Source organism: Thermomyces lanuginosus (genome assembly GCF_041956635.1).
Source record: "Thermomyces lanuginosus strain ATCC 200065 unplaced genomic scaffold VTN49scaffold_22, whole genome shotgun sequence".
NCBI lineage: Eukaryota > Fungi > Ascomycota > Eurotiomycetes > Eurotiales > Trichocomaceae > Thermomyces > Thermomyces lanuginosus.
Window position 1 is genome coordinate 1,181,396 of NW_027192356.1, and position 24,737 is coordinate 1,206,132.

Sequence of the window (24,737 nt, forward strand, 5' to 3'; positions counted from 1 at the left end):
CTCGATGCGCCTTTCTTGTCTTAACTTTTGGAAGATTGATATTCGATGGATAATACTAGAGTTGTAGTGGGAGATGGGAAAACTCAAACTTTTTTATCCTCTTTCTTAGCCGAGTGTGTTCTTGCCCAGCGAATATCTTTGATCTGATGAGTCCTGTTCTCCCGAGCTTCCCGGAAACATGCGTCAAGCTTGAAGTGTTTTTCTTCGTGAGCAGGGGACGGGATCGCAGACTCGAGCGTCGAAATATGAATCCTTTGGTCTCCGCTCGGCACCGATTCAACATGTAGTTTTGTCTTTATTTTCAACGATGATGGCCCCGTGCCTTTTGGTTTGGTTTTCGAGACAGCAGCCTCACCTTCGGGACGTAGTACCGTTGAGCATTTCCATGCAGGTCTTCCGCGCGATTGAATGATTTTCAAGGCTGATCTTCACGGAAGAATCCATGTCAGCAGAGTTTCCCGATCCGCAGCCGTTAGACAACCTACTACTCCTGATGTGTCCAAGTCCCTTGTCACCGTGATTCAGCGTCTTCCTGTGCCAAAATACTAAACCCAAGTCGATCGAGCTCTTTGTCGAGATTAATCTATGCTGACAAGAGCTTCGCTGATTTCCGGTTGAGAAATCGAGAAAGACTGGAAAGAAGAAGATGTTGGATGCTGTACTACTTTCGCAACCCAGGCGAACCCAAATCATATTCAAATGTATCGAGCCAATCACACAATGTTTCCACTCAGAGACTTCGAAGGGGAATCAACTGAGCATTGCAAAAGGTCAACTGGGGCACAAAACAATTGCTCGCCATGTATCCGTCTGACGACAATGGAAGGCTGGAGCTTTCCGAGTCGATTCCCTGGGCTGCTGCAGGCAGTGCGGCACAACCCACGGTTTACAGTACCCCTCGCAATATGGTACCCGGAGATGCTCGACTCTAGCGATGAGCTGTACGACACACGCTTTCACCCAATCCCATCACTGGAATTTCCACAGCTCATCGTCGGAGGCGAGCATTCCCAAGTACCATAATGCGAGGGGTACTGTCAATCGTGGTTGTGCCGCACTGCCTGCAGCAGCCCAGGGAATCGACTCGGAAAGCTCCAGCCTTCTACTGTTGTCCACCCGTCGAATGGTGACAAGCTCACGATCGGTTAGGATAAAACCATAGTGCGCATTGTTTTGTCTCATGTACCAGTTGAGCTCCGACAACGCTTGTCTGAACTCTCTCTGGCATCTCGCACTGGGACTATTTCGTTGGGTCGATGACCACTTGAATGATGGTTTGAGCTCCCCTGGTGCACGATTCGGTCTCGCGCTCGCCGGTTGGTTTGTTGCAAAATACGCAAAATCGGGGACCGAATTGTTGGGAGCCCAAGCCAGCTCCCCTTCCCCGAATGATACAACTGTCCGGGTATCAAGTCCACCGCCGGCCGCGAGCTGCTCGAAGCTGCGGCGAAGGGCACGTCGAACCCTGGCCTCCAAGAAAAACGCTGCTCGATGGCGTAAGCCGATCTCCGAGGTGACTGGTGGTGGCGGTGAGGTTGGCATTGGGTCATGCTCAATCTGGATTTCCGTCAAAAATTGTCCATGACGATGTAAGATCGTGTCGAGATTAAAATCATTCCAGACGCCAATTTGGTCAATGTCGTCGTAGGAGGGCATCCGGTTTGCTGTATTGTCCGGCCAGCCCTCCTCTAATACCGGCAACGCCGGTGGGCCGATTTGGAGATAGTTGAAGAGCGTCATGAACTTTGCCATTGTTGTAAATATTTGTTAAAATGTATTGTTGACTTGTTAGGAGTGTTGGTAACGTATCACTGGTCGCAATACTGAGATAAAGAGAAGATGGTTATGCTTCTGTGGGAGAGATTTGTGGTTGAAGTTCAAGTGGGCTAAAGAAAGGAGCATCGGGAGGCTTCCATCTGACAACTCTGGGAATACTGCGAGCTTTTGTGACGTGGTTATATCCATGAATGACGAGCACTACCAATTTTGGCAGCTGGATCTCCCTGTTGAACTCAAAAGTCTTGAGGCACTAGGCGGGTTGCCGCTCTTTCTGAACCAAATACGCAGAAGACTAGTACATTTCGTCTCCAAATGGCATGCAATGGTATTCGGCAGCAGTGGGTGGCAGGGTGCAAACAAATCACTTGGTATCTCAGTGATCTGCTCTTATTTGTATCGTGTCTTTCCAGCAAATATGTCATTCCTCCCCCTCATCTTCGTCAATAGTCCTGAGGAAATAAGGATCCTCGCAGATGTCGTAATTGTCATAATGGTTCCTGTTCGACTCATTTTTCCATCTCGGTAGTCTGTTTCCTACGGGGAAGATAAGTTATCCCGCCCGCATGAATGCTCTTCGGAATTGCATGAAGCTTGTCTGTCCGTTCTTCGGAGAACGTTAACAGGTAATGGAAGAGGGAAAGGACAATGACGGAAGGTCAGCTTTTCCATGGCTTTTGATTAGGGTCAACCCTAATGGCGCCTAACCCATTAGGGAACCACAGTGATTAGTTAACTAGGCTAAACCGCAAAGGGAATAACTTAGCTGAATTCCTGCATCGTCCAAGTGACAGGTCTGTCGCCCATGCGATACGTTCATCAATCTGAAGGCAGTCAAGGTTTCCAAAGATTGTCACGCTTGAAAATCCTGACAGCCTTAAACCTGCAGTATAGGTCGTATTATTGTAGCACCTACGATCATCTCTGCACGGCAGTCCAATTTTTCCAAGCGGGGAAGAACGATTCTCGTCGCAAGCCCTAACCTAGACCAACTCAATCCTCATTCTGACGTCAAGGACCGCTTCCTCAAACTTGCATATCGACTTAAGTAGCCTGGTTCTCCCAAGTAGAAATGCAATAATTCTCTGTGATATTAGTAGTCATTCCATCGTCAATATTCGATCCAGCGACATGCCTCGTCGCGCTGATAGCACCCTCGCAAGCCGCCCAATGTTCGAATCCATTGGGACATGCGTCCTCTACGGTTGCGGTGCTGGACTTCTCGGTGTAGCCGCGTACATCTCCCGAAACCCTATCCATCAATGAATCAATTTTCTAATCTGACCTAATTGTGCTCTACATAGCATGACCGTAACCGCCAAAATCGAGCAAGTCTTCACCCATCGCCCCAATTCGTATGTCCCGGCACACACCCTCGAACGACTCCTGCGTCTCCCCGTACGACCCGATGAAGAGCGATTCGGGCTGAATATGGCGATGCACTACGGACAGGGCGCTGTCGCGGGGATTGTGCGGGCAGCGATGGCGATGAATGGCGTGATGGGCCCGTTTGCAAGCTTCATGTTTACGGGGGTGAGGTTGTTGATTGATCAAACATTGGAGAATTGGACGGGGGTGGGGGCTTTACCTTGGTTGGTTCTTTTTCCCCTGAACGATAATGGTGGTTGTGGATCATACTGATGAATGGATGTGTTGCAGGACCTGGCCGGTTAATGAGCAAGTCATCGACCTGGTGCACAAGAGCGTTTATGCTTTTGTGACGGGATGGTTTGTGGATAAGTGGCTTGGTAGTTGATATGATTCATTTGTATTCACACAATGCAGGGTCAAATATTAAAACATTATTGGAAAAAAAAAAATACAGTGACCGAAATCTATGACGCTCACTGCAGCAACTTCTCCAAATCCGCAATCCGTGCTGCAGTGCTCTCCTCCTTCTTCTTCGTCCCAGCCTCGCTCAGTGCCGTTGATGACAGAAGCCTCTTCCGCTCCTGGATCTCGAGCACCCGGTCCTCGATACTGCCCTCCATGACCAACCGCCAGACCGTCGTCTCACGGGTCTGACCCAGGCGGTACACTCGGTCTATCGCTTGGTCTTCAATGGCCGGCGCCCACCAGCTGTCCGAGAGGATCACCTGATTAGCAGCGACGAGGTTCAGCCCCACGCTGCAGACGTTCAGACTGGCCAAGAGGACGGTGCAATCCTCATCCTTGCTGAAGCGCGCGATGGCAGCGTCACGCTTCGGCGTGGACAACTTGCCGTCGATGCGCGCAAAGTTGATTCCGGCCTTGGTCAGGTGTGGCTCGACAAGATCCAGGAATGACGTCCACTGGCTGAACACCACAGTCTTGGTTCCTGAAGCTTGGCCCTTTGCAGTCAAAATCTTCAGAAGAGTTTCAATCTTGCTACTTGGCTGGCCCGGGTCAGTCGTAATAGCATCATCCTCGCCCATTTCCGTGGACGGGGACACCAGCGAACTGGTGTTTTTGATTTCAGCGCGGCAGAGAGGGCACTTGTGTTGCCTTTCAATGACCTCCTCAATGCAGGCTCGGTCAAAGGAGTGTCCGCATGCTGTGATTACCGGGTTATTCAAGACATCCAGACAGACAGCGCACGTTTCCTGGCTCTCGATCCGCAGTTGAAGCATATCCTGAAGTGCTTTGACGTTTTCTGGGGTCAGATCCACGACCTTGTTCGTCTCCAGGAGGGAAAGAAGTTTATCTACTCGGTTCCGGCACAGCGCCCAGTGGTTGCACACCTGGCGCAGGCGGAGAAGGACTTCGAGGATGTGAGAGTAGGTTGGACCATCCTGCTTTTGCTGCTGCTTGCGTTGGTATTCGTGGAGAACGCCCTTGGCCTCAGCCCTGCTCCAGATTAGCATCTCTGTCCTGACTCATAGGTTCCGTGGAGTAAACGCACTGGAACAAATCGTATTTTTCCTGTTCGTGAGGATGGAATTTCACACGCAAGACATGCGACCGAAGTGGGGGAAGACGTAGATTAACAAACGACATGTCCTTGCGTCGTCTCAGACAGATCGCCGCCATGATCTGCTGAAGAAGAGCTGTTCCCTCCGGGTCACCAACGGTCAAGGGACGGATCAAGGCGGCATTGAACATGGTCGGGTCTTCTAGACCACCCGATAGTCGTAAGAATCGGATCTGCGAGTACAGGTCTCGAAGCGAGTTGATGATCGGTGTGCCCGTCAAGGTCCATCGTGAATCTGCATTGAGCTTGCAAACAGCATATGCACCTTTGGACCGCGGATTGCGGATTGTATGGCCCTCGTCGAGGACGATGCGACGCCAATGCAGCGAGAACAGCCCATCTGAACTGTCCGTACTGTACTCCGACGCCAACGTCCCATAACTGGTGATGACGACGTCGTATTTACTTAACTTGCTGGCTTCCTTCCTGCCGGCACCGTGGTAGATGTGCACCCGCAATGCATTTTCCGGCTTAACATGGGTCTCGATCTGGTTCTTCCAGTTGCTCATTACGCCTACGGGACTCACGATCAATGTAGTTTTGGTTGATTGAGAACTCTTTGGATTGGAATCCGCAACGATCAGTGAAATGACCTGGATTGTCTTACCCAGACCCATGTCATCTGCCAGGATCCCGCCGCTGGCCAGCGGAGGCGGAGAAGCCGTGGAAAATTTGGTCGCAATGTTCTTGAATCGCTCTCCTTCACGCTTCCAGAGCTGGACCGGCGGATCCGAGCTTTGCACCGGCAGTTTGGGGTTCTCTTTCTCCAGCATCCAGGCCAAACCCTGGCGCTGGTAGGGTAAAAGCTCAGTCTTCATGGCAAGGGGTATATCAGCCATGGGCATGTTGGCGAGGTCAGTTTCACTCATTCCGAATTTCTCAACCGTCTGGCCCATTTGCCGTGGGTTGAATGCGGTGCTTTGCTGCAGCAAGTCTTCGTAGTCTGCAGGAGCTCCCAAGCCGTTGGATATATGATTGCTGACAAACACGGAAGCATCAACATTGTAAGGCACTTGACCGAGTCCCCGCGCAGCAGCCCGTGCGTTCTTCTGGGCTTCTTTAAATCTCTTCAGTCTTTCCTTATCTCTCATGTTCACAATCTTCGTTGGCAGCCTGTCGTCTTTCATCCTCTGTTTGACCCTTTCCTTTCTCTCTGGGTCAGTCGGGCCAAAGAGTTTCAGAAGAACATCACAATCGTAAACCCCAATTGGACCAGCCAACAGCGCTTCGATCTGCAGGCTTCTATCATCCTACTTGGGTTTAGTACAATGTATGCATATTGGAGCTTGAAATCGTTTTACCATGTAAGGTGCTAGCCTTGCAGCCATGTGACGCCCAATGTGGCCAATCTGCTGTCCCATGACATTGTCAACGCGGATCGCGTTTTTGTCATATGGATTGTTTGGCTCTCTCCTCAGAAGAACACGCTCGCCCACGCTGGCATAGCCACGGTAATAGCGCACTCCCACGATCTTCGTGTGAAGGTCATCTGAACAAGTTAGAAATGTGGCTGTCACCAAACTGCATGGCAAATACCATAGTGCTCATATGTCGAAACATCTGCATCCTCCGCTACTTGGCTCCCTTGGAGGAGGGCGAAGGCATCATCGTCATCATCAGAATCACGGCTCAAATCAATCACAAATGAAGCCTGGCTCAGGGGAATGTAAGTTGTATCCCTGCCCAGCCGCTGACCTGTTGCCGCCATGCTACGATCTATATCTTCCATCCGGATCCTTCTTCTGTCAGCCCAGGATATGTTATTGTTGTCGGAGTCGTTCGCCTTGCGCTTGGCTGCACTACGTCGCGGCGGCATAGCTGCAAGCTGAGCTCATCGAGCTCACAGGAGTCAGTTGTCCTCTATGCTTTTGGATAAACTCTCCTCAATCGAAAACCCGGATGCACGCGACGCGTCAAACTCTGCGACACGTGATCTGATATGCCACCAAACAGCCCAGGTTCAGCTGGGCGTAAAATCAATAATTGGATTGAAGTCGAGGAGTTAACCTCACAATCTCTCGGCAGTTCTTCTGATTAGAGAGTGGCCGATTTCAAGATGCCGATGGAAGGACTTGAAAGATCGCGAAAAGATGGAGCCGGTTGCTGAAGCGCGAGGAAAGTGCATGCTAGTCCAGATTAGGCTTAGGCCTGTCGTGCACAGACGGGGCCAGTGCCATGGCTTCTTCCCCTGGCACTAAACTGAATTAAGTTAGGGCCGTCGATCAGCCAAACAATGCAAACATGCGTCACCATTCTTGGTACTTGAGTCTTGTGAAGCTTGAGCTTCGGCGCCCTCTTGCCGGCTAAACTACGGTGGACACAGTGCAAATTTCAGCTCCGGATTGTGCTGGATTGCTTGATTTGCGTACTTCCTTCTTTCTAAGACTTGCAACGTATTCATGAATATATTATTTGCCAGCGTACTGACAATGAGCTAGCTCGGAGCCTGCTCTGATACTTAGCACTCATGTCAAACAGTTTGACAATGCGCAGCATTCCAGCCTCATATCTTGACATCCTCGAACAGAGGCAGGAGCAGTATGAGGCCCTCCTTGAGCAGGGGAAGGTCTATCCCCTTCTGCTGCGGCTCTGGTTCACCTTCTTCTGCCTGATTGTAATCCCACTTCTCGTTCCATACAAGAGCCCGGCTCAGTCTCGGCTCGTTCGATACTCATTCCACGCAGCCATTGTTGGCTTAAGTGTTTGGACAATACTAAACGTTCGGCTCACGGGAACCGCCAATGGGTATGGAGTCGGGCTGGTGACATTCTGGTTTCTCGTGTGGAGTTCGACACTACTTGTGTTTAACGATGTCCAAAGAGACTTCAAGAGAATTGAACAAGAATCGGCAACTGAGAATGAGAGTGTTTCTGTTCAAGATATGAATGGCGATGCGAAAATCAGCCCGCGGCCGCGGCGTTCGCAGCGTAGGGTCTATCACTGGCAGACATTTCCGAAAAGATTCCTGCACCGGCTCGACTGGGTGTCCGATTTGATATTCAACTTCCGCGGTCCTAACTGGAACTGGAGATCGCGATCTCTTCGCCCATTGCCAGCAGCTGTACTCAAGGACATCGGGGGAACGACACTGGTTGGAGAACCCGCGATTCCCGACTCCTGGCAACGACTAAAGTACGCATGTTTATCGTTCCTACGGGCATACATTGCACTGGATATTATCAAAGTGCTGATGAACCGCGACGTGTACTTCTGGGGTTTCGTGGACCCCAGCCCACCGCCACCGTTCCCATTTGATGTTCTCGATTTCTCGCCTGTGTTGGTTCGCTGTTACCGACTCCTTCTGGCTGGGATCGGGATTCTTTTCTCTCTGGATTTTATCACATCCACAAGCCCCATATTCTTCCTAGGGATGTCGCTCTCCTTCCCTTGCTTTGCACGCCTCATCAGTCACCAACCTTTGGACGAGGCATGGATGTATCCCGAAATATTCGGTTCTCCAATGGCAGTCCTAGATGACGGACTCGCCGGCGTCTGGAACGTCTGGTGGCATCAAATCTTTCGCGTCGGCTTCTCCTCGGCAGGCCGCTTCCTCTGTGCACTCATTTTTCAAAGCAAGGAATCCTCGCCGCATCGCTACCGTCTCCGCGAGAGCATTATCCGAACGCTCGTCGGCTTCGGGCTCAGCGGCATCATGCATGCCCTGGGCAGCTACACGCAACTTGCTGACACAAAGCCACTTGATGCCTTTATATTTTTCTTTTTACAAGCCTTTGGTATCTTTGCGCAGCGCTTTGTCACGCACTTTATTCTGCTAAAACTACCCTATTCCCACAGGATTCCCCGCTGGATGCGCCGGGCTGCTAACCTCCTGTTCGTCCTTGTATGGTTCTATCACACCGGCCCCTTGCTCGTGGATGACTTTGCGCGAGGCGGGGTATGGCTCTTCGAACCCATTCCTATAAGTCCGCTGCGGGGCCTGGGTATTGGAAAGACCGATGAGCGGGAAGGATGGATCTGTGTGCGGAGAATATTTAGGCATTGGGATGGAGGAAATTTGTGGCTGAGGGGTACCGCATTGGCGTGACTTCGGGTCAATACGACGATTTAGATCATGGGTAAATAGGCGTTTAGACGCTAGATTTCGGGTTATTTTGATTTCGGGGTTAAATGACTGTCAAGTTAGATAGACCTAATAGTTTATATCGGGGTATAGACAAGACAGTTATGCTTCCTCCTCGTCATCGTCTTCGTCTTCGGAATCCATTGTCAAAGTCGGAATCTCATCGTCTTCCTCATCACCATCTTGTCCCTCTTCAGCGACTTTATCACCAGTCGAAGCCCCAGCAAACAGCTGCACATTGGCAGATTCAGCGCGCGTAGCTACAGTCTGTGGAGCCGAGATACTCTGATCCACAATTGACGACACTGACGGTGCAGCTGCTGAGGAAAGCGTCGCTGGGGACGCCGACGCCTCGGGCAGGGTTATCGGAATCGATGAAGAAAAAGTCGCGTTTTCCGACTCTAGACGAGCCTTTTTGAGTTGTGGCGCGGTGGCTGTTTTGAGAGGGATTGAAGAGGCTCTCGCGGATTGAGGTTGCTGGTCGTCATCGTTCTTCTCAGCGTCCGAGGGAAGAGGTCTCTTGTTGCCAGTGGGACCCGCTTCGGGAGTTGTGATGGTCGATGTTCGGAGAGGCCGCGACGGTTGCGTTTCTTGGATCTCCGGACTTACAGACGACGGCTCTTCCTCCTGCTCCTCTTCGTCTTCTGCTTCTTCCGTTGACGGCAGAACGCCGCCGGTGGCGCTGAGGATGACTGGCATCCTTGGCCGCAACAGGGTTTCAACATCCGCCTGCTCGGAATACCGTCGTACCAGAAACGGCATGATGCTAGGGATAGGCTTACGCCCCTTGACTGAAGGGACAGGATTCATCACACTGGCAATCATAGCGTCGTGGTGGCCCGTCAGGATGGCTGTTCGATCCATTTCTGCCCGGGTCGGCAGTGAGAGATGTTCGACTGGTAGATAGCGGAAAAATAAGGGCAGAACACGATGCGCGTCGGAATGCGGTGGATAACGAACATCGGCCTTCCCCAGGTTTCGGGCATTGAGGGTCGGATTCAAGAAGGCATCGACGTTTGCGGTGCCCTGATGATCCTTTGACTTGCCCCCCTTGGAATTTGCGCTGCGCTCTTGAGAAGGATTGGTTTCCTCATCGGTGGAAAGAAGGTCCTGGCAGCATTGGCGGATGATCGGGTTTAATGCGGTGACGTTGGGTTTGGTGAACGATGGCCCGATCAATGGCAGCATCTCCTCGATCAGCCGATATGAAGACGCCCGGAATTCGTGGTGGAACTTCTCGGCGTCCCATACCCAGAGTAGCTGCTCGAAGATCGTCTGCGCTACAGAGAGGCTGGCCGCTTTCAGCGTGCGCAGGATAGTGGTAAACAAGTCGACACATGCAGCGTGGATTCGGGGCAGCACAAGCCAGAGCCCGTCGCGTTCCTCTCTGCTGATCTCTGCGACTTTCTGGAGGGCGCCGTCCTCTCCGTCCTTGGGGACGGAAACTGACAGGATTCGCGCGCTCATATCGAAAATCGCACCGATAGGGATATTTACGATGGATGCCGTGCGCGACGACACGAATGTGGCTAAAAGACGCAGCAAGCCGATAAATCTGTTCGCTCCGGCATCCATCCCTTCCCAGCTCCCTAGCCCCAGATCGTCCGGGCCATCATCGCCCACGACCTGAGTGACATCTCGCGATGGGGGGGTGTGCTGAAAGTTCGGGTCTGTCGACTCCCATTGTTCTATCACGGAGCGAAAGACATTGTCCGCAGTGCGATGAATAGAAGCAATAGTCAGTCGGCATGCGCTTGTCCACTCGTCACTCGACGTGTTCTTTGGAGCACAGTGGTGGAGCGCGACGAAGAGTCTCTGCGACAAGTCCACCACGGAGCTTGAAAACGATCTGCTGGTACCAGACGACCCAAGTACCTGTACTAAGACACTATGAATCTGCGCGGAAAATGGGCGGAATGTCGTGGGATGCCTCGAAATCAATTCGTCTAATGCCCACAGCACCGTCTCCAACAACGGGTTGACCTCCTTCAGCGTCCGATGCGGTTCCGATGTAGGTTTTACGGAAATCAAATTCAATGCCGCCGTGATAAATGACGGTAGAGATGGGGTAGTGATCTCTCGGACCAGCGTCGGGTACTGATATGTCAAGTGAAAGATGCGTGTGAGCGTAATGATGGCGAGCTTCTTCGTCGACACGGGGTCCGGTTTCTAAGCATCTGTTAGCTTGTGGATGCTCGTACAGTGTGAAACAATATCCATACAGAGAGAATCCCAAGCAAGCCGCGAACCCATGGCTCGGAATCCCGAAGCAGCTCCCATTGCCCGGCTTCTATTGTCGCCTTGACCAACACCACCGCCGTCCACCTCCCCTCGACACTGCGATCTTGCAGGAGGCTCGTCAGCCGAGCCTTCAGCTTATTGACCTGAACCGCATTACTTCCATCGGGTCCCGTTGACTTTTGACTATGCGGCGCTGATAAAATTCGGCCGCAGTCGCCAATCGCAGCGGCCAAGTGAGAAGCCAGGTGGGGAAGATCCTGAACCGGGGTCGTCGTCAGGCGATGGGTGACCGCACGCAGAGTCGACGAGGAAGCCATTGCGCCCTCTTTTGGCTTTTGGACGGTCAAATCGCAAACAGAAAATTATCACATGCCAATGAAGAATAAATAAAAAAATGTCTGAAGCTTATTCAAAATAGCATTGACCAATCAAAGTGCGTGATATTCTCACCGCCGGAGGTGCTCCATCGCGCCGAATTGCAACGCCCTAAACACTCCAGCTTTGTCCATTGAACAACGTGCACCGCTGGCCAATTGTACTATGTTATCCGGCATAATGTTCTTTTACTGAATTTTGTTATACACCCGGCTGGCCCCGGCATACTGCAGAAATGACTGTACGTTCCCTGTTCCCCAATCCATCACGCGAACGCTTCAGAGACGCATGCTCTAGAGTGCCCACTTCATATCCCTTATTCGTGAGATGAACCCGTAATTGACACACTAGTCGCAGGGCAGAGAAACAGAAAAGGCCCAAGGCTATCTGACTGCCTTGGACGAGGCCCGCAGTGAGGAAAGATGGCACCAAGTACCAGAGCTAATCCGCAAAATCACGAAGCACGCCCCTCATCGAAAATGTACACTCCCCATGGCATGCGACACTCGACAGCAGAATCTGATCTCAGCTTTCTTGCATAGGCCTGATACAGACGGCCAGCGCCGAAGTCCAAGTCGTTGCTCACATCAACAACAAGCGGCCTTCGACAGCAAAAGGCCAGAGCGAACCCACCCAGGTGTCGAGTCTCCACGACTTGATTCCAGATCTGATATCCGCAATCGATGCAGCTGAGGGTACGCCACAGGATGTATTCCAGGCTAGAGTATGTCTTGGCTGGATACATTGGACCCTGTCGGAGCCCAGTTTAGCTGCGGCCCGCTTGCCGAATAGTTTCGATGAATCGACAATCCAGAGCCTCGTGACGGACACAGAGAGCATTACCAGGTGGACTGAAGTCTGCATTGCCAAAGGAAGCTTTATCAAGACGGCCGCACAGTCCATCACATCGGGTTCCGATGATGCCCTGAAGACCGCAGTCCCTGTGTTGCCTCGCCTGGCCAACCCACCACAGTCATTGCTCTCATGCCCACAGGCTCTTTATTGGTCGGAGAAGTTGCTCTCGAAGACAGCTTTGATGGCAGGCGAGATAGCCTGCTCGGATGCGGATGAGAGCACGATAGAAATCGCCCTTCGTGCGTTCCGGCTATGGTCCAATCATCCACATGTCAAACGTCGTGACGGTACGGTTCATGCGCAGACTGGCAGCGCTTTTGATGCAGCTTCTCAGGCGTCGACGTGGATGTCCTACTATCAGCTTCTTTCTACCATTGTTCAGGAAGACATGGTGTACACCCCGCCTGGTCCAGGTTCGCCTCGCAACCAGCTGGCAAATGAATTGCGAAAAATCGAGTCGATCTGCGAGAATGTCATTTTGCGAGACGTCAAGTTCCCGCGTGCTAATGCAAGCAATCCGCACATTGAGGAATGGGTTGAACAGGTCATCCGCAACTGGGAAGTTCTATGTGGGCCGCGGTGGCGAGATGAGGACCTAGGCGAAGGTGGCCAGGACGCTGTAGGGCGAAACGTTCTGGATGTAGGCTCTGGCCCTGAATTCTGTGCGTTTCTGCCCACTAACAAGACCTGCAGATTCTGTACAGGGCCGCTACGAAGACATATCACTCTCACCTAATTCTGCGGCGCTTGTTCCATGTGCATGCGTCCCTGGCTGAGTTTGATCTTGCCATCAAAGCTCTCGATTCGTATATCGATCTCGTGGTGAGTGCAAAGGATCGCGCCGAAAAGGCCGCCGAGTCTGGTACCCTCGAACGCGATGAAACTCTCCTCCAGACAGTGTCCGAAGGAGTGTTACTTCTCTGCTCCATTGGTTCGCGAAAAGAGGCGGAGAAGGCAAAGAATCTCATTGAAATTCTCGAGAAATATGTAGAGAATGACATTTCTCGAGATCTAGATGGCGGATCCCTGCAGAATGGAGATCATGGCGAGACAGACGAGATAAACAAGGTATCACCGAATGTGATCGCTTTGGCCTACAGAGCTATCGGAATTGGCCTTGCGAATTGGTCGCGATGGACACCTGTGAATGAGGCCAGGGATGATATCCGGGCAGAGGCCATCGAGAACCTCGAACGAAGCCTCGCGCCAGAACTCGGGGAACAGTATAATCTGTCAACCTTGTACGCCCTTGCACTTGTTCTGGCTGAGTCCCGGGATTTGGATGCTGCCATAGACTACGTGAAGCTAGCGCTGTCGTCGAAGAGTCACTCCTCGGTAGAAGAAACCGAATCAGCGAAACTGTTGAGGCAGCGAGACCTCGTGCCGTTATGGCATCTTCTCGCGCTTCTTTTGAGTGCTAAGCAAGACTTTACAGTTGCCAGTCGGTCCTGTGAAGCCGCTTTCGAGCAATTCCCCGCCTCCGTCACGGGCTTTGGCCACAGCAAACGGAAGCAGCGAGACAGCAGCCACCGTGCCAAGCAAGACCCGGAGGAGGAGCGCAGGGACTTTGTCAATAGCTTGCGCGGACGGGAAAAGGAACGCATCCTGGAGATACTCATGACTCAGCTCGCGCTAATGGAAGTCTTGGAAGGTCCGGAGGCGGCCGTCAACAACTGCGATCAACTTCTGACGTTATTCATGACGCTCTTTGACAGCCTGCAATTAGATGTGACGACTGAGGGTCCTTCCAAGCAGCAGCAGGCACGGCCAAAGAGCTCTGCAGGAACCATCAAAAGTATCCGTGGCGGCATCTTTGGCTGGAAGAAAGGCTCTAGAGTCCCAGAACGTACTAATGGCGACGTTCCACCTCTTCCTACCCAGGACACAAGCAATGCTCCAAATTCCCCGGCGATACAAGTTACCGGAAGTACGACCGCAGGAACAGCCTCTGCCGGCTCGCGTTCCCAGAAACTACAGAAGCACGAAGGTAACGGCTGCCTCCCTTGCCTGGACAAAATAAAGGTCGCTAAAACCCGACATACAGCCGGCTCTCAATCACGACCGCCAACCGGGAAAGAGTCCAAAGCCGGCGACGAATCGGCCGACAATGTCGACCAGATAGGGATAGCCGTTTCCGACACTTTGCCGGAGCGCCCGAAATCGAGTGCAAGGCAATCTCTACCCCCCGTCGCGCATAATATGAAGCACACCTCACAACCACCACCTGTGGGACATAAGAAGCAGCCTCCGGAGCAGGATGTTCGGCTTCCACCTCCGCATCGATTCGAATCCCCGACGCGGGCCCTGACCTTGTACTCCGCCGCGCACACGCAAAAGCATGCGCTCACCGTCCTCGTCAAGATCTGGCTGTTGATTGCGGGGCTCTACCGCCGAGCGGCCCTCTTCGAAGATGCCCGCGAAGCCTGCGAAGAAGCAGCGAAGCATGCTGGAATGTTCGAAAGCCTGGTTGCCGCGCAGGAATCGTCTGCCCGGGCTTTCTCCGAGCGCCCGCTCGGCATCAGTAAGAGCTCCGAGGAGCTGTGGGCGGATATTCTCGCGGAACGGGGGAGTCTCTCGCTGGCGCAGAATCTCCCCTACGAAGCAATGAACCACTACGAGGATGCTCTGACGCGAGATCCCAATAACCCCAAGGCAACTGTTGGCCTGGCTAATCTTCTCTTGGACATCTGGGAGGAAAAGATTCCGCAGGAACCGCCGCAGCCTCGTCTAGAGGCCAACGTATCGTCCACCCTGTCGTTCTTCAAAGCTCCTCCTGCGCAACGTGACGCCCAATCACCTACTGTCAACAACAGCGTTCCCAATAACACAACAACGAACAAGGAGCAGCAAAGCGACCAGGAACCATCATCTCCTTCCAAGCGGGACCCCGGCAGCGGTCCCGACCCAGACCCTGACCCGCGGTACCTCGATCGCCTAGCGGCGCGCGATCGCGCGTTCGGCTTGCTCTCTGCCCTGACGAAGCAAGGCAGTTCGTGGGATAACTCTGAAGCTTGGTACGCACTCTCTCGGGCGTACGAGGCTGGGTCTCAGATCGAGAAGACCAAGGAGGTTCTCTGGTGGTGTGTCGAGCTGGAGGATCGGAAGCCAATTCGGCATTGGTCGAATGTAGGATCTGGGTCATATGTACTGTGAAAATCTGATTTGGCCTATATATCCCCTGATGTTCCTAAGTTTCAACTGATATAGCGATTGAGAGCTTTAACAAAGCTTTTGTTGGAAATATGTACAATCAATTCATGACGACTATCAATGATCGATCTACTACTTAGCAAAACAAAGTAGAAATTGAAAGTCTGTGAGTCTATCGAGCAGCCGCCACAGGCTGCCAGGCGCTAATCTTCGGTCGCACACTATACCCCCTACGAGTCAGCGACGACTGCTCCGCCAAACTTGGTAAGACAGAGGATCTACGTACGTGGAGTATGGCTTGTAAGCGGCGCGCGACTGGGTAAGATTCGGGGTGTGCTTCGGCGCCTCCCACTTGCGAAGACCAGACTGCAGGATCTTGTCCTGGTTCGGCGGGGAGTCAACCATGTGCGCAAGCCAGCAATGCCTGGAGCACATTCCATCAGTCCCTATCACATGGTATCCTAGATATAAATCGCATGTACTGACCAGCCAGGCTCGCTCTGAGATGCGTCGATGTCCTTCTCCTTGTAATCAACCCATCGGGTTCGAACTACGATTGTGAGCAGACGGGTCGACAGCCAACAATCGCAGCCACTGCTTACTCGGAAGTTCCTCCTCCCGGTTCTCGTAGTACTTGTTGCCGAAGCGGTCTACGCCAACCAGCGTGCCGGCTTTGGTGTCACCTGTATTGCGCGGTCAGTTCCGCCCCCGTCGACGCGCCGGGATAAGAGACGAACCAATGTACTATAATTCCGCCGACGGAATCCTCTGGTAAGCCTCCAATCCTGGTATCCTGCTCAATCCGATCATCGTTTGACGTACCTGCATCTGGTGGCCATATTCCTGTGGTTCTCTGTTAGCATTCGGGCCCTGGCGGCTTCGATCGGTGGCTTCAGACAGCGTACCTTGAATCCAATCCTCCACAAGTTGCGGAGGGTACGAGTAATAGTCGACATCTTGACAGGCGCACGGTGAATGTCAAGCGGGTTGGGATCTCGCAATCCTGCTCAGATCAAGGACCCGATGTCGTCGATGGGAAAAATGGAACTATTCCTAAAACGGAATGGTGTGTGGTGTTGTTTGCAGTGTTTGTCACTCCTAGCCGGCTTAATCGCGGATCCATTTATCGGATTGAGATAAAACAAGATGTTCAACTTCCTCGAGAATAGATTGTCTGCTTGACTTCAGCAATTGGTTGGCGTTGGGCCAACAACTCAGAGCTCAGACCATGCTCAAGCGCGTGGGCGAACAGACCCTGCGTCGCACATGGCGACAACAGCAGCGCGTCGTCCAAAGAGAGCTACTCGTCCGCCGATTCTCAGCTTCTTCTGCTGGCGCAAAGACGTCAACAGCGACGTCAGCGGCATCACCGCTGGGCGGATTGACGGTGGAACTTGATCGCATTGCACCGCGCTTCGAAGTGCCTGCGTCGAATATTACCGTGATAGAAGGACCCAGTTCATTTTACGAGACACTCAAGGTGGGTTATAGTTGGGCCGGATTTATCAGTAGGCAATGTGAAAATTGCTGATATTGCCATTGCTAGAATAAAATCAGACATGCTAAAACACGAATATACCTATCCACCTTATATGTTGGCAAGACAGAGCACGAATTGATTGCAACACTGGACCAAGCGCTCCGCGAGAACCCAAATCTCAAAGTCTCCGTGCTGACAGATGGTCTCCGCGGAACCAGAGAAACACCCAAGCCTTGTAGCGCATCGCTTCTGGCGCCGTTGATTGAAAAGTATGGCGCGGACAGAGTTGAGATCCGTATGTTCCATACTCCCAACCTAACGGGGCTTCGCAAGAAGATCGTCCCCCGAAGGTTCGATGAGGGCTGGGGGTTACAGCACATGAAACTTTACGGCATTGATGACGAGATCATTCTTTCTGGGTGCGTTGGACTCTCTGCACTCTTGCACGAACTACCTGCGGACATCCCCTGATCGTGGATCAAGTATAGAGCGAACCTTTCGACGGACTACTTCACAAATCGCCTGGACAGATACCATGTATTCAGTTCCAAGCCACTCAGTGATTACTACGCTCAAATACACCATGCCGTGTGTGGGCTGAGTTTTAAAGTGGTCGCCCGACCTGAGATCCCAGCGGGATACGAACTTGTCTGGCCCAAGGCGAATGGCTGCTCGTCGCCATTGGATGATCCTCAGGCGTTCATCTCCCACGCAACTTCCGTTCTGGCGCCACTGATCCGGCCAAGCAAAACCCAGCTAACCCCTATCGATCCGTCCGGTCGAACTCTGGTGTATCCCGTGGCACAATTCACGCCGCTTCTCAACCCGGATACCTCGACGGAATTCCCCGCCGTCACCAGCATCCTTCGTCTCCTCGCAGCCGAGTCGGGCGCATTCCGAAACTCGCGTTGGATGTTCACGGCCGGCTACTTCAACATCCACCCGACTCTCTCCGCACTCCTGGTAGAGAGTACCTCTCCTACACCATCCGACTCTTCGCCCACAACGAAAACACAGGGCACTGTTCTTACCGCATCGCCCTGGGCAAACGGCTTCTACGGATCCCCTGGTGTATCCGGTATGCTTCCTGCAGCCTACACACACCTCGCCGCTCGGTTCCTCGACCGCGTCGCGGAGGCTCAGCGCACGCACGCTATCCAACTGAAGGAATGGCGCCGCGGCACCGTTGGCCAACCTGGTGGCTGGACCTACCACGCCAAGGGCCTCTGGATCACACTGCCCAACGAGCAGTATCCGAGCCTGACTTTCATCGGCAGCAGCAACTACACGAAGCGCAGCTACAGTCTGGATATCGAGGTCGGTGCCCTGGTCGTCACCTCCGATGAAGGTTTGAAGAAGAGACTTGCGGCAGAGACCGAGTGGCTACAGGCAGACGCGTCGCCTGTATCTAGGGAGGATTTTCGGCGCACGGAACGGAGAGTCGGATGGAATGTGAGGTTGGCGATGTGGATTGTTGAGAAGGTCGGTGGTGCGTTGTGACGGCCATGTAATATATATATATAGACCTTTTACATGAGCAATTGTACAATACTTACTACTGGATAGCCTATTGGAGCTCTGGGCACTTTCGTGACGGAAAAAGTAAAATAGCTTCCGAAAGCAGATCCTACAATGATAATTGCCCTCGAGCGAGATCCTTAACTTGATCAAGGGTGAGTGCTGAACGCGTGGAGGATCCGCGGTTTGGATCCAAAAAAAAGTAAAAAGTTGAAGCTGGACTCGCGGGGAATCGAACCCCGGACCTCCCCGATGCGAACGGGAAATTATACCACTAAACCACAAGCCCATCTCACGGTGAAAGCCTGCCTAAATTTTGCTTCAAGGCATGATTCCCTTCGCTCGTTGGTATTTCCGCTGCCACCGGACCGCGTAAAACAGAATGAACCACAACAGTAACTCGGGACTGAAATACTAAACAAGAACATCACATCGAAATTAGACGCATTCTTGATGGTTCGTCTATCAAAGTAGAAATGCCAATAACATAACCAGAATCAAGCTTGACTCTTCGACGGAATCCGCGCCGGTCCCAGTTCCTTCCGAATCTCATCCAGCATTGCCATGCCCATAGCTGTCCTTTCCTGCTTGCCTCTGTTACCCTTCTTTTTGGCCCGCTTGCCACTATCACGCCAGCCGCTCAGGAACTCATCCATGACAGTGTCATAGTCGCTGCGCAATGGCACGTCCCCGTAGTCGCCGCGAGAGACAAGGCTGGGCGCCTGTGATGTCCCCGTCATGCCAGTCATTCCCGTCATACCGCTGACCATGGAGGTGCTGTCATCGTACTCGCCTTCTTCGTCTAGCGAGTACAAGGCTTCAATCTTCTCAAATCGGTCATCCAGAAGACGCTGCCCTTCGGTGCGTGCCAGCGAAGATGATGTCATGGAGTATGTTGACGGGTTGGTCAGTGCACCCTTACGCTTCTTCTTTCGGACGGGAGTGCCCCCAATTGTGAATAGTGTTGACGTTGCTGTTTTCCGGTCAGATAGTTCAGACGGCGCGCCACCTCTGGCCTTGTTCTGCGCCTTGACGTCCTTTTTGTACTTGGCAAACTCCTTCATCCAGTCGCCGGCATCCGCGTCTGGAACCGGCTTGCTGTGGTCAGGCATTTCTGACGGATCATGGCTTTGGGGTTCCTGCGCAGCAGGCTCGGTGTCTTTCTTGTCGTCCTTCTGTGTCTCCGTATGGGGTTTCTCGGTGGCATCTGAATCCCAACTGTCGTCCTCGTCCTCGAAACGAGTCCTTTCGAATTCATCCAGGTCCACCTCTTCCGCATTCTTCGTCAACTCTCCGAAGAAATCTTCTGCGTCATCAGCATCTTCAGCAAATGCTTCGTCATCAAGCGCTTCGAGCGTTTCTCGAAGTCGAGGATCCATATTTGGTTGGAATCCCGCAATCTCATCGGGGACATCTTGCTGCGTCTGATAGGTCGGCCTCTGGCTTTTCGTCGAGACGGTTGAATGAGCATATTCAGAACCGTAGACGCTTGCGCTTCCGCCAAATTGGCTCCGGGAATCGTCCAGCGAGAAATCCCGAATGGCATCTTCTAGCTTCACGGACTTCTTGCCCTTGCCCTTCTCTGGCTTAGCTTCGATAAAAACCGAATTTCCACTGCCGGTGCCCAACTCCTTCAAATGTTGCATGTAATCATACTTCGTGTCATCAAAGAAAATTCCGTAGTTCGCGGCTTCGCCCTCATTTTTTCGAATGTTCTCACCGGCAAATTCCTTTTCAAGATCCGCGAGATGCCGAGAGGTTTTGCGGGATGTTGTGGATGCCGAAGAAGAATCGGCAATATCATCCTCAAGTTTCGGACCGGAAACTTGGTACAGAACCCTATCGTCCGCCTCCGGATCGTGTATAAGCGGGTCCTGCTGTGATCTATGGAAGAGCTGATATTTTGTGGCCGTCTTCTTGTCGCTATAGTGTGGGATCGTTGATCAGCACGGCGAAGAGTTCCCATGACCATAAAAGACAATTGTGGTAAAAGCACTCACATCCACTGCTTTCTGGGAGGCATCTTGACTATTCAAACTGAACCTACTATTCCCGTGATCTGGTTCTTGTTTCTCGTCGCTTCACCTCGAGTCTGCCCATGTGGGAGAAATTCTGAATCACGTGCCTTATCTTATCGGTTGGTGGGATGATGACTAATCTTATGCTTATCAATCAATCTTATCCGACCAAAAGTGGGCATTAGAAATTGTCGACGGCACCTCGCCGCATTCACCTTTATACACTGCGGCGCATACCAGGAAAGAGTTGAATTGTTTGAGTAACACCTCCGCCATGGTGCAAGCAAAGTCCAAGAACTCCGTGGGGCTGGGCAACAGCCTCATGAATGATCGGTTCGGCAGAGGCAGGGCTTCAGGAAAGAAGAAAGCCACTCGCCAAGCGGCTATTGCGCGCAAGGGCCAGGATGGAGAAACGTACCTCACCAACCAGCCGAAGGATGCATCATGGGTGAAGATGCGGAGCATCACGGAGCAAGCGGCGCTCGATGAGTTCTTGAGTACGGCTGAACTTGCCGACACAGACTTCACAGCAGAACGGATCAAGAACGTTAAGGTCATCCATGCCGATCAGAAGAACCCTTACCTTTTGTCAGCAGCCGAAGAGCGACAGGCTGTGAGAAAGCAACTCAAAAACAAGGAGAGATTGACCATTCCACGGAGGCCGAAATGGGATGAATCCACAACGCCACAAGAGCTGGATGCCATGGAAAGGGAGAGTCTGTTGGAATGGCGAAGGGGTCTGGCTGTACTACAAGAAAACCAAGATCTCTTGATGACACCATTTGAAAGAAATCTGGAAGTATGGAGACAGCTGTGGCGCGTCATCGAGAGGTCGGATTTGGTGGTTCAGATCGTGGATGCGAGAAACCCGTTGCTTTTCCGCTCGGAAGATTTGGAAAAGTACGTCAAGGAAGTTGATCCGAATAAGAAGAACCTTCTGCTTGTCAACAAGGCGGATATGATGACTCAGAGGCAGCGTGAGATATGGGCGGACTACTTTGAGCGGAATAATATCAACTATCGGTTCTTCTCTGCTCACCTCGCAAGAGAGGCACAGCTCCGGCAAGAAGATGGCAGCAGCGAGGACGAATCAGATGATGAATTGGCACAAGAAGCGGAAAAGCTGGACATTCAAGATGAGGCCGAGGAGGAAGAAGAGGAGTCCAGTGAAGAAGAGCCGAATGCAGATGATGAGGAGGAGGCTCGAGATGACCTGGATCTAACGAAAACACCAAAGGACATGCGGACTCACATCCTGACTGTGGAGGAGCTGGAGCAACTCTTCCTCGCAAATGCGCCCCAACTACGAGCACAAAAAGAAAATACAGACAATCCACAAAAAGACAAAACCGTCATTGGCCTCGTTGGGTATCCTAACGTTGGCAAGTCAAGCACGATCAACGCTCTTCTGGGAGCCAAGAAGGTTTCTGTTTCGGCGACGCCTGGTAAAACAAAACATTTCCAGACACTGCATTTGTCCCCGGATCTGGTTCTCTGTGACTGTCCGGGCCTCGTCTTTCCCAACTTTGCTACCACAAAGGCCGAGTTGGTGGTCAACGGTGTGCTGCCGATTGACCAGCAGCGGGAATACATTGGGCCAACGGGGTTAGTCGCTAATCGCATTCCCAAGTATTTCCTGGAGGCCGTGTATGGCATGAAGATCCACACCCGACCCCTTGAAGAGGGCGGTACGGGCATCCCAACCGCCAGCGAGCTACTCCGGGCCTACGCTCGAGCCCGCGGCTTCGCGACAACTGGCCAGGGTCAGCCGGACGAGTCCCGGGCTGCCCGGTACATTCTCAAGGACTACGTCAACGGCAAGCTTCTGTACTGCCATCCTCCGCCGTCCTCGGACCCGCAGGAGGCCAGCGAGGGCAAGCCAGCCATCGACCCGGCCGAGTTCAACCGCGAGTTGTACGACCTCTCCCATCTCCCAGAGAAGCGGCGCGCACAAGTCCTCAAGAACGGCACATTAGCTGGTTTCAGCGACGAATTCAGCGAAGCCGCGTCGACTGCCACACCAAGCGAAGAAACCGCTTCCACGGCGGCTGCAGGCGTTGGCATCCCCGAGGGACCCCGCTCCCGAAATCTGGACGAGGGCTTCTTCCGCTCACCGCAAATCACCTCCACCGCCCACATCACCAGACCATTCAACCATAAATATTCCCAGCAGGCGCAGGCCGGTAAGCAGCTTTCCGGCCGCAAACAGCGCATGTTGCTTGCGCTGGAGAAGGGGCTGGACCCATCGGATCCGAGTTTGCTCGCAAACTCGAAGAAGCATTTCAAGGGGAATAAGAGAGCGGCCAAGAAAAAGCGGGTTAATGTGGAGGATTATGATTGATTTACATTACGTTTGTAGTCCTTCATAGTTGTTTGCATATGGCGTTTTTGGTATTATGATTAATGTCATGATTTAGAGATGGGGGATAAATAGGTACCTACCTATATTCCGGGTACAGCTCGTGCTAGGCTACGACACGTCCTGATTAGATACCGTAGCTTGATGTGTGCCAGACCTCGACAATAATTTGTATGCGTTCATTCGCTGCTACAGCTGGCCACTCATTGCATTGCGTGCCGCTCTACCCCGTTTAGACGTCATGATTGCTATCCAGTTTATACGGAGTCACAGTTTTGCTGTTGGGTCTCGCTCGGCTATCCATATATTGAGCGTAGCTGGAAACGGGGAGAGAGATACCTATATATATTGATCCCAACTACAACAACATTGTGTCTGCACAAGACTACAGATGACTCTTTGGCACCGAAAACCCATTGGCGACCAACAAGCTCTCTGCCTTCTTCCTCTGAGCCTCGAGCTTCGCAATGACCTCTGCACGGCGGGCGCGATTCTCGCGCTTAGCGAGCTGCTGCAGATGGACCTCATCGGGCCCGTCGGCGATGCGGAGGGTCCGGATTTGAGCCCAGAGGTTGGCGAGGGGCGTATCCTGGCAGACACCCGCGGCACCATAGGCCTGGATGGCGCGGTCGATGACGGTGAGCGCCGTCTGTGGCACAAGGACTTTAGCCTCGGCGATTTCCTTGAGCGCCGCGCGGGCGTCGCCCTGGTCGATCTTGATGGCGGCGTTGAGAACGACGAGCCGTGCGGCGTCGATCTCCATGCGCGATCGCGCCAGCCACTCGAGGATCACGCCGTGAGCGGACAGCGGCTGGCCAAACGTGCGCTTGCGATCGTCGTTGATCCGCGCGATCAGCCACTCGATGGCGCGCTCGGCCGCGCCGATCGTCCGCATCGCGTGGTGGATTCGCCCAGGACCCAGACGTCCCTGGATGATCTCGAACCCGCGGCCTTCACCTAGAACAAGGTTCTCCACCGGAACCCGCACGTTGTGGAAACTGATGTGCCCGTGGCCGTGCGGTGCGTCGTCGTACCCGTACACGCTTAGCATGCGGTGCACCGTGATTCCGGGCGTGTCAGAAGGCACCAGAATTACAGATTGCTGTCGGTAAGGGTCCGGATTTGTGGGATCCGTCTTGCCCATGACAAGGTATAGTTTGCACCGCGGATCGCCGGCTCCGGACGACCACCATTTCTACGACAGTCAGTACAGTCATCTGCCCAATGACAATGAAATGACATACCTGTCCATTCAAAACGTACTGGTTCCCTTCCCGCTTGATGCTCAACTGAATATTTGTAGCATCGCTAGACCCAACATTCGGCTCAGTCATGAGGAACGCAGACCGAATGGTGCCCTCCAGCAGGGGAGTCAACCATTGTCGCTTCTGCGCCTCGTTTCCATAGCGCGCAAGCACTTCCATATTGCCCGTATCAGGGGCAGCACAATTCGTTGCCTCGAGATTGAAAATCAGTGGGTCATGGTCACACCAACGCAAGATCTATGAAGACAGACATACCTCCGGTGCAACACGGCTCTTCCCCAAGTACTCCGCCATCAGGCCATACTCGAGATTAGTGAAGCCAGCACCCTCACGGTAGTGATTCCGCGGAAGGAACAGGTTCCAAAGACCCAGCTTACGGGCCTTGGCCTTGAGCTCCTCGAGAATCGGCGGATGGGCAGTCCAGCGCGCCTCGCCGGTGCCCAGTTGCTTCTCGAAGAGTGTGTCGGCGGGAATGCATTCTTTCTCGACAAACTCTTCAACCTGTTTTAGAGCGTTAGATGCCATTGATGGACATGGACGTGTTTTCGGGACTGAGCCGTACCAGATCAAGAGTCTTTTTGGCCCGGTCGCTCACATAGGCCTGGGCTATGACGGGGATGTTCTCTGAGGCCGGCATGGTGTTATACTCTAGGTTAGGGCTGGAGAAAC

At 52.9% G+C, this 24,737-nt stretch overlaps 11 protein-coding genes and 1 non-coding gene across 12 annotated transcripts; 5 read left to right on the top strand and 7 right to left on the bottom strand.

Moving 5' to 3' along the window:
- Positions 1-969: 969 nt before the first annotated feature.
- VTN49DRAFT_1385 (uncharacterized protein) lies at positions 970-1,752 on the bottom strand (the record flags this gene model as incomplete). Its single annotated transcript, XM_069408993.1, has 1 exon — positions 970-1,752. One exon carries the CDS (start codon positions 1,750-1,752, stop codon positions 970-972), a length of 783 nt encoding a protein of 260 aa, XP_069270424.1.
- Positions 1,753-2,907: 1,155 nt separating this feature from the next.
- On the top strand, positions 2,908-3,532 carry VTN49DRAFT_1386 (uncharacterized protein; the record flags this gene model as incomplete). The annotated part of the gene is made up of 3 exons (XM_069408994.1): positions 2,908-3,011; positions 3,081-3,368; positions 3,436-3,532. 3 exons carry the CDS (start codon positions 2,908-2,910, stop codon positions 3,530-3,532), a joined length of 489 nt encoding a protein of 162 aa, XP_069270425.1.
- Positions 3,533-3,620: 88 nt separating this feature from the next.
- Positions 3,621-6,542, bottom strand: VTN49DRAFT_1387 (uncharacterized protein; the record flags this gene model as incomplete). Its single annotated transcript, XM_069408995.1, has 4 exons — positions 3,621-4,602; positions 4,658-5,976; positions 6,028-6,215; positions 6,263-6,542. 4 exons carry the CDS (start codon positions 6,540-6,542, stop codon positions 3,621-3,623), a joined length of 2,769 nt encoding a protein of 922 aa, XP_069270426.1.
- A 669-nt stretch (positions 6,543-7,211) lies between these two features.
- On the top strand, positions 7,212-8,771 carry VTN49DRAFT_1388 (uncharacterized protein; the record flags this gene model as incomplete). Its single annotated transcript, XM_069408996.1, has 1 exon — positions 7,212-8,771. One exon carries the CDS (start codon positions 7,212-7,214, stop codon positions 8,769-8,771), a length of 1,560 nt encoding a protein of 519 aa, XP_069270427.1.
- A 138-nt stretch (positions 8,772-8,909) lies between these two features.
- On the bottom strand, positions 8,910-11,365 carry VTN49DRAFT_1389 (uncharacterized protein; the record flags this gene model as incomplete). Its single annotated transcript, XM_069408997.1, has 2 exons — positions 8,910-10,976; positions 11,030-11,365. The coding sequence occupies 2 exons, from the start codon at positions 11,363-11,365 to the stop codon at positions 8,910-8,912; spliced, it is 2,403 nt and encodes an 800-aa protein (XP_069270428.1).
- A 293-nt stretch (positions 11,366-11,658) lies between these two features.
- VTN49DRAFT_1390 (uncharacterized protein) lies at positions 11,659-15,431 on the top strand (the record flags this gene model as incomplete). Its single annotated transcript, XM_069408999.1, has 5 exons — positions 11,659-11,664; positions 11,781-11,904; positions 11,966-12,918; positions 12,972-14,265; positions 14,323-15,431. The coding sequence occupies 5 exons, from the start codon at positions 11,659-11,661 to the stop codon at positions 15,429-15,431; spliced, it is 3,486 nt and encodes a 1,161-aa protein (XP_069270429.1).
- Positions 15,432-15,600: 169 nt separating this feature from the next.
- On the bottom strand, positions 15,601-16,384 carry VTN49DRAFT_1391 (uncharacterized protein; the record flags this gene model as incomplete). Its single annotated transcript, XM_069409000.1, has 7 exons — positions 15,601-15,649; positions 15,715-15,852; positions 15,915-15,978; positions 16,031-16,111; positions 16,166-16,172; positions 16,251-16,271; positions 16,334-16,384. The coding sequence occupies 7 exons, from the start codon at positions 16,382-16,384 to the stop codon at positions 15,601-15,603; spliced, it is 411 nt and encodes a 136-aa protein (XP_069270430.1).
- Positions 16,385-16,656: 272 nt separating this feature from the next.
- VTN49DRAFT_1392 (uncharacterized protein) lies at positions 16,657-18,408 on the top strand (the record flags this gene model as incomplete). The annotated part of the gene is made up of 3 exons (XM_069409001.1): positions 16,657-16,908; positions 16,975-17,327; positions 17,397-18,408. The coding sequence occupies 3 exons, from the start codon at positions 16,657-16,659 to the stop codon at positions 18,406-18,408; spliced, it is 1,617 nt and encodes a 538-aa protein (XP_069270431.1).
- Positions 18,409-18,643: 235 nt separating this feature from the next.
- On the bottom strand, positions 18,644-18,715 carry VTN49DRAFT_t26. Its single transcript has one exon. It is a non-coding gene; the product is annotated as a tRNA-Ala (tRNA).
- Positions 18,716-18,923: 208 nt separating this feature from the next.
- VTN49DRAFT_1393 (uncharacterized protein) lies at positions 18,924-20,449 on the bottom strand (the record flags this gene model as incomplete). The annotated part of the gene is made up of 2 exons (XM_069409002.1): positions 18,924-20,349; positions 20,427-20,449. The coding sequence occupies 2 exons, from the start codon at positions 20,447-20,449 to the stop codon at positions 18,924-18,926; spliced, it is 1,449 nt and encodes a 482-aa protein (XP_069270432.1).
- A 269-nt stretch (positions 20,450-20,718) lies between these two features.
- On the top strand, positions 20,719-22,785 carry VTN49DRAFT_1394 (uncharacterized protein; the record flags this gene model as incomplete). The annotated part of the gene is made up of 1 exon (XM_069409003.1): positions 20,719-22,785. The coding sequence occupies one exon, from the start codon at positions 20,719-20,721 to the stop codon at positions 22,783-22,785; it is 2,067 nt and encodes a 688-aa protein (XP_069270433.1).
- Positions 22,786-23,188: 403 nt separating this feature from the next.
- VTN49DRAFT_1395 (uncharacterized protein) lies at positions 23,189-24,705 on the bottom strand (the record flags this gene model as incomplete). The annotated part of the gene is made up of 4 exons (XM_069409004.1): positions 23,189-23,998; positions 24,048-24,260; positions 24,324-24,569; positions 24,631-24,705. The coding sequence occupies 4 exons, from the start codon at positions 24,703-24,705 to the stop codon at positions 23,189-23,191; spliced, it is 1,344 nt and encodes a 447-aa protein (XP_069270434.1).
- Between the last annotated feature and the right edge of the window lie 32 nt (positions 24,706-24,737).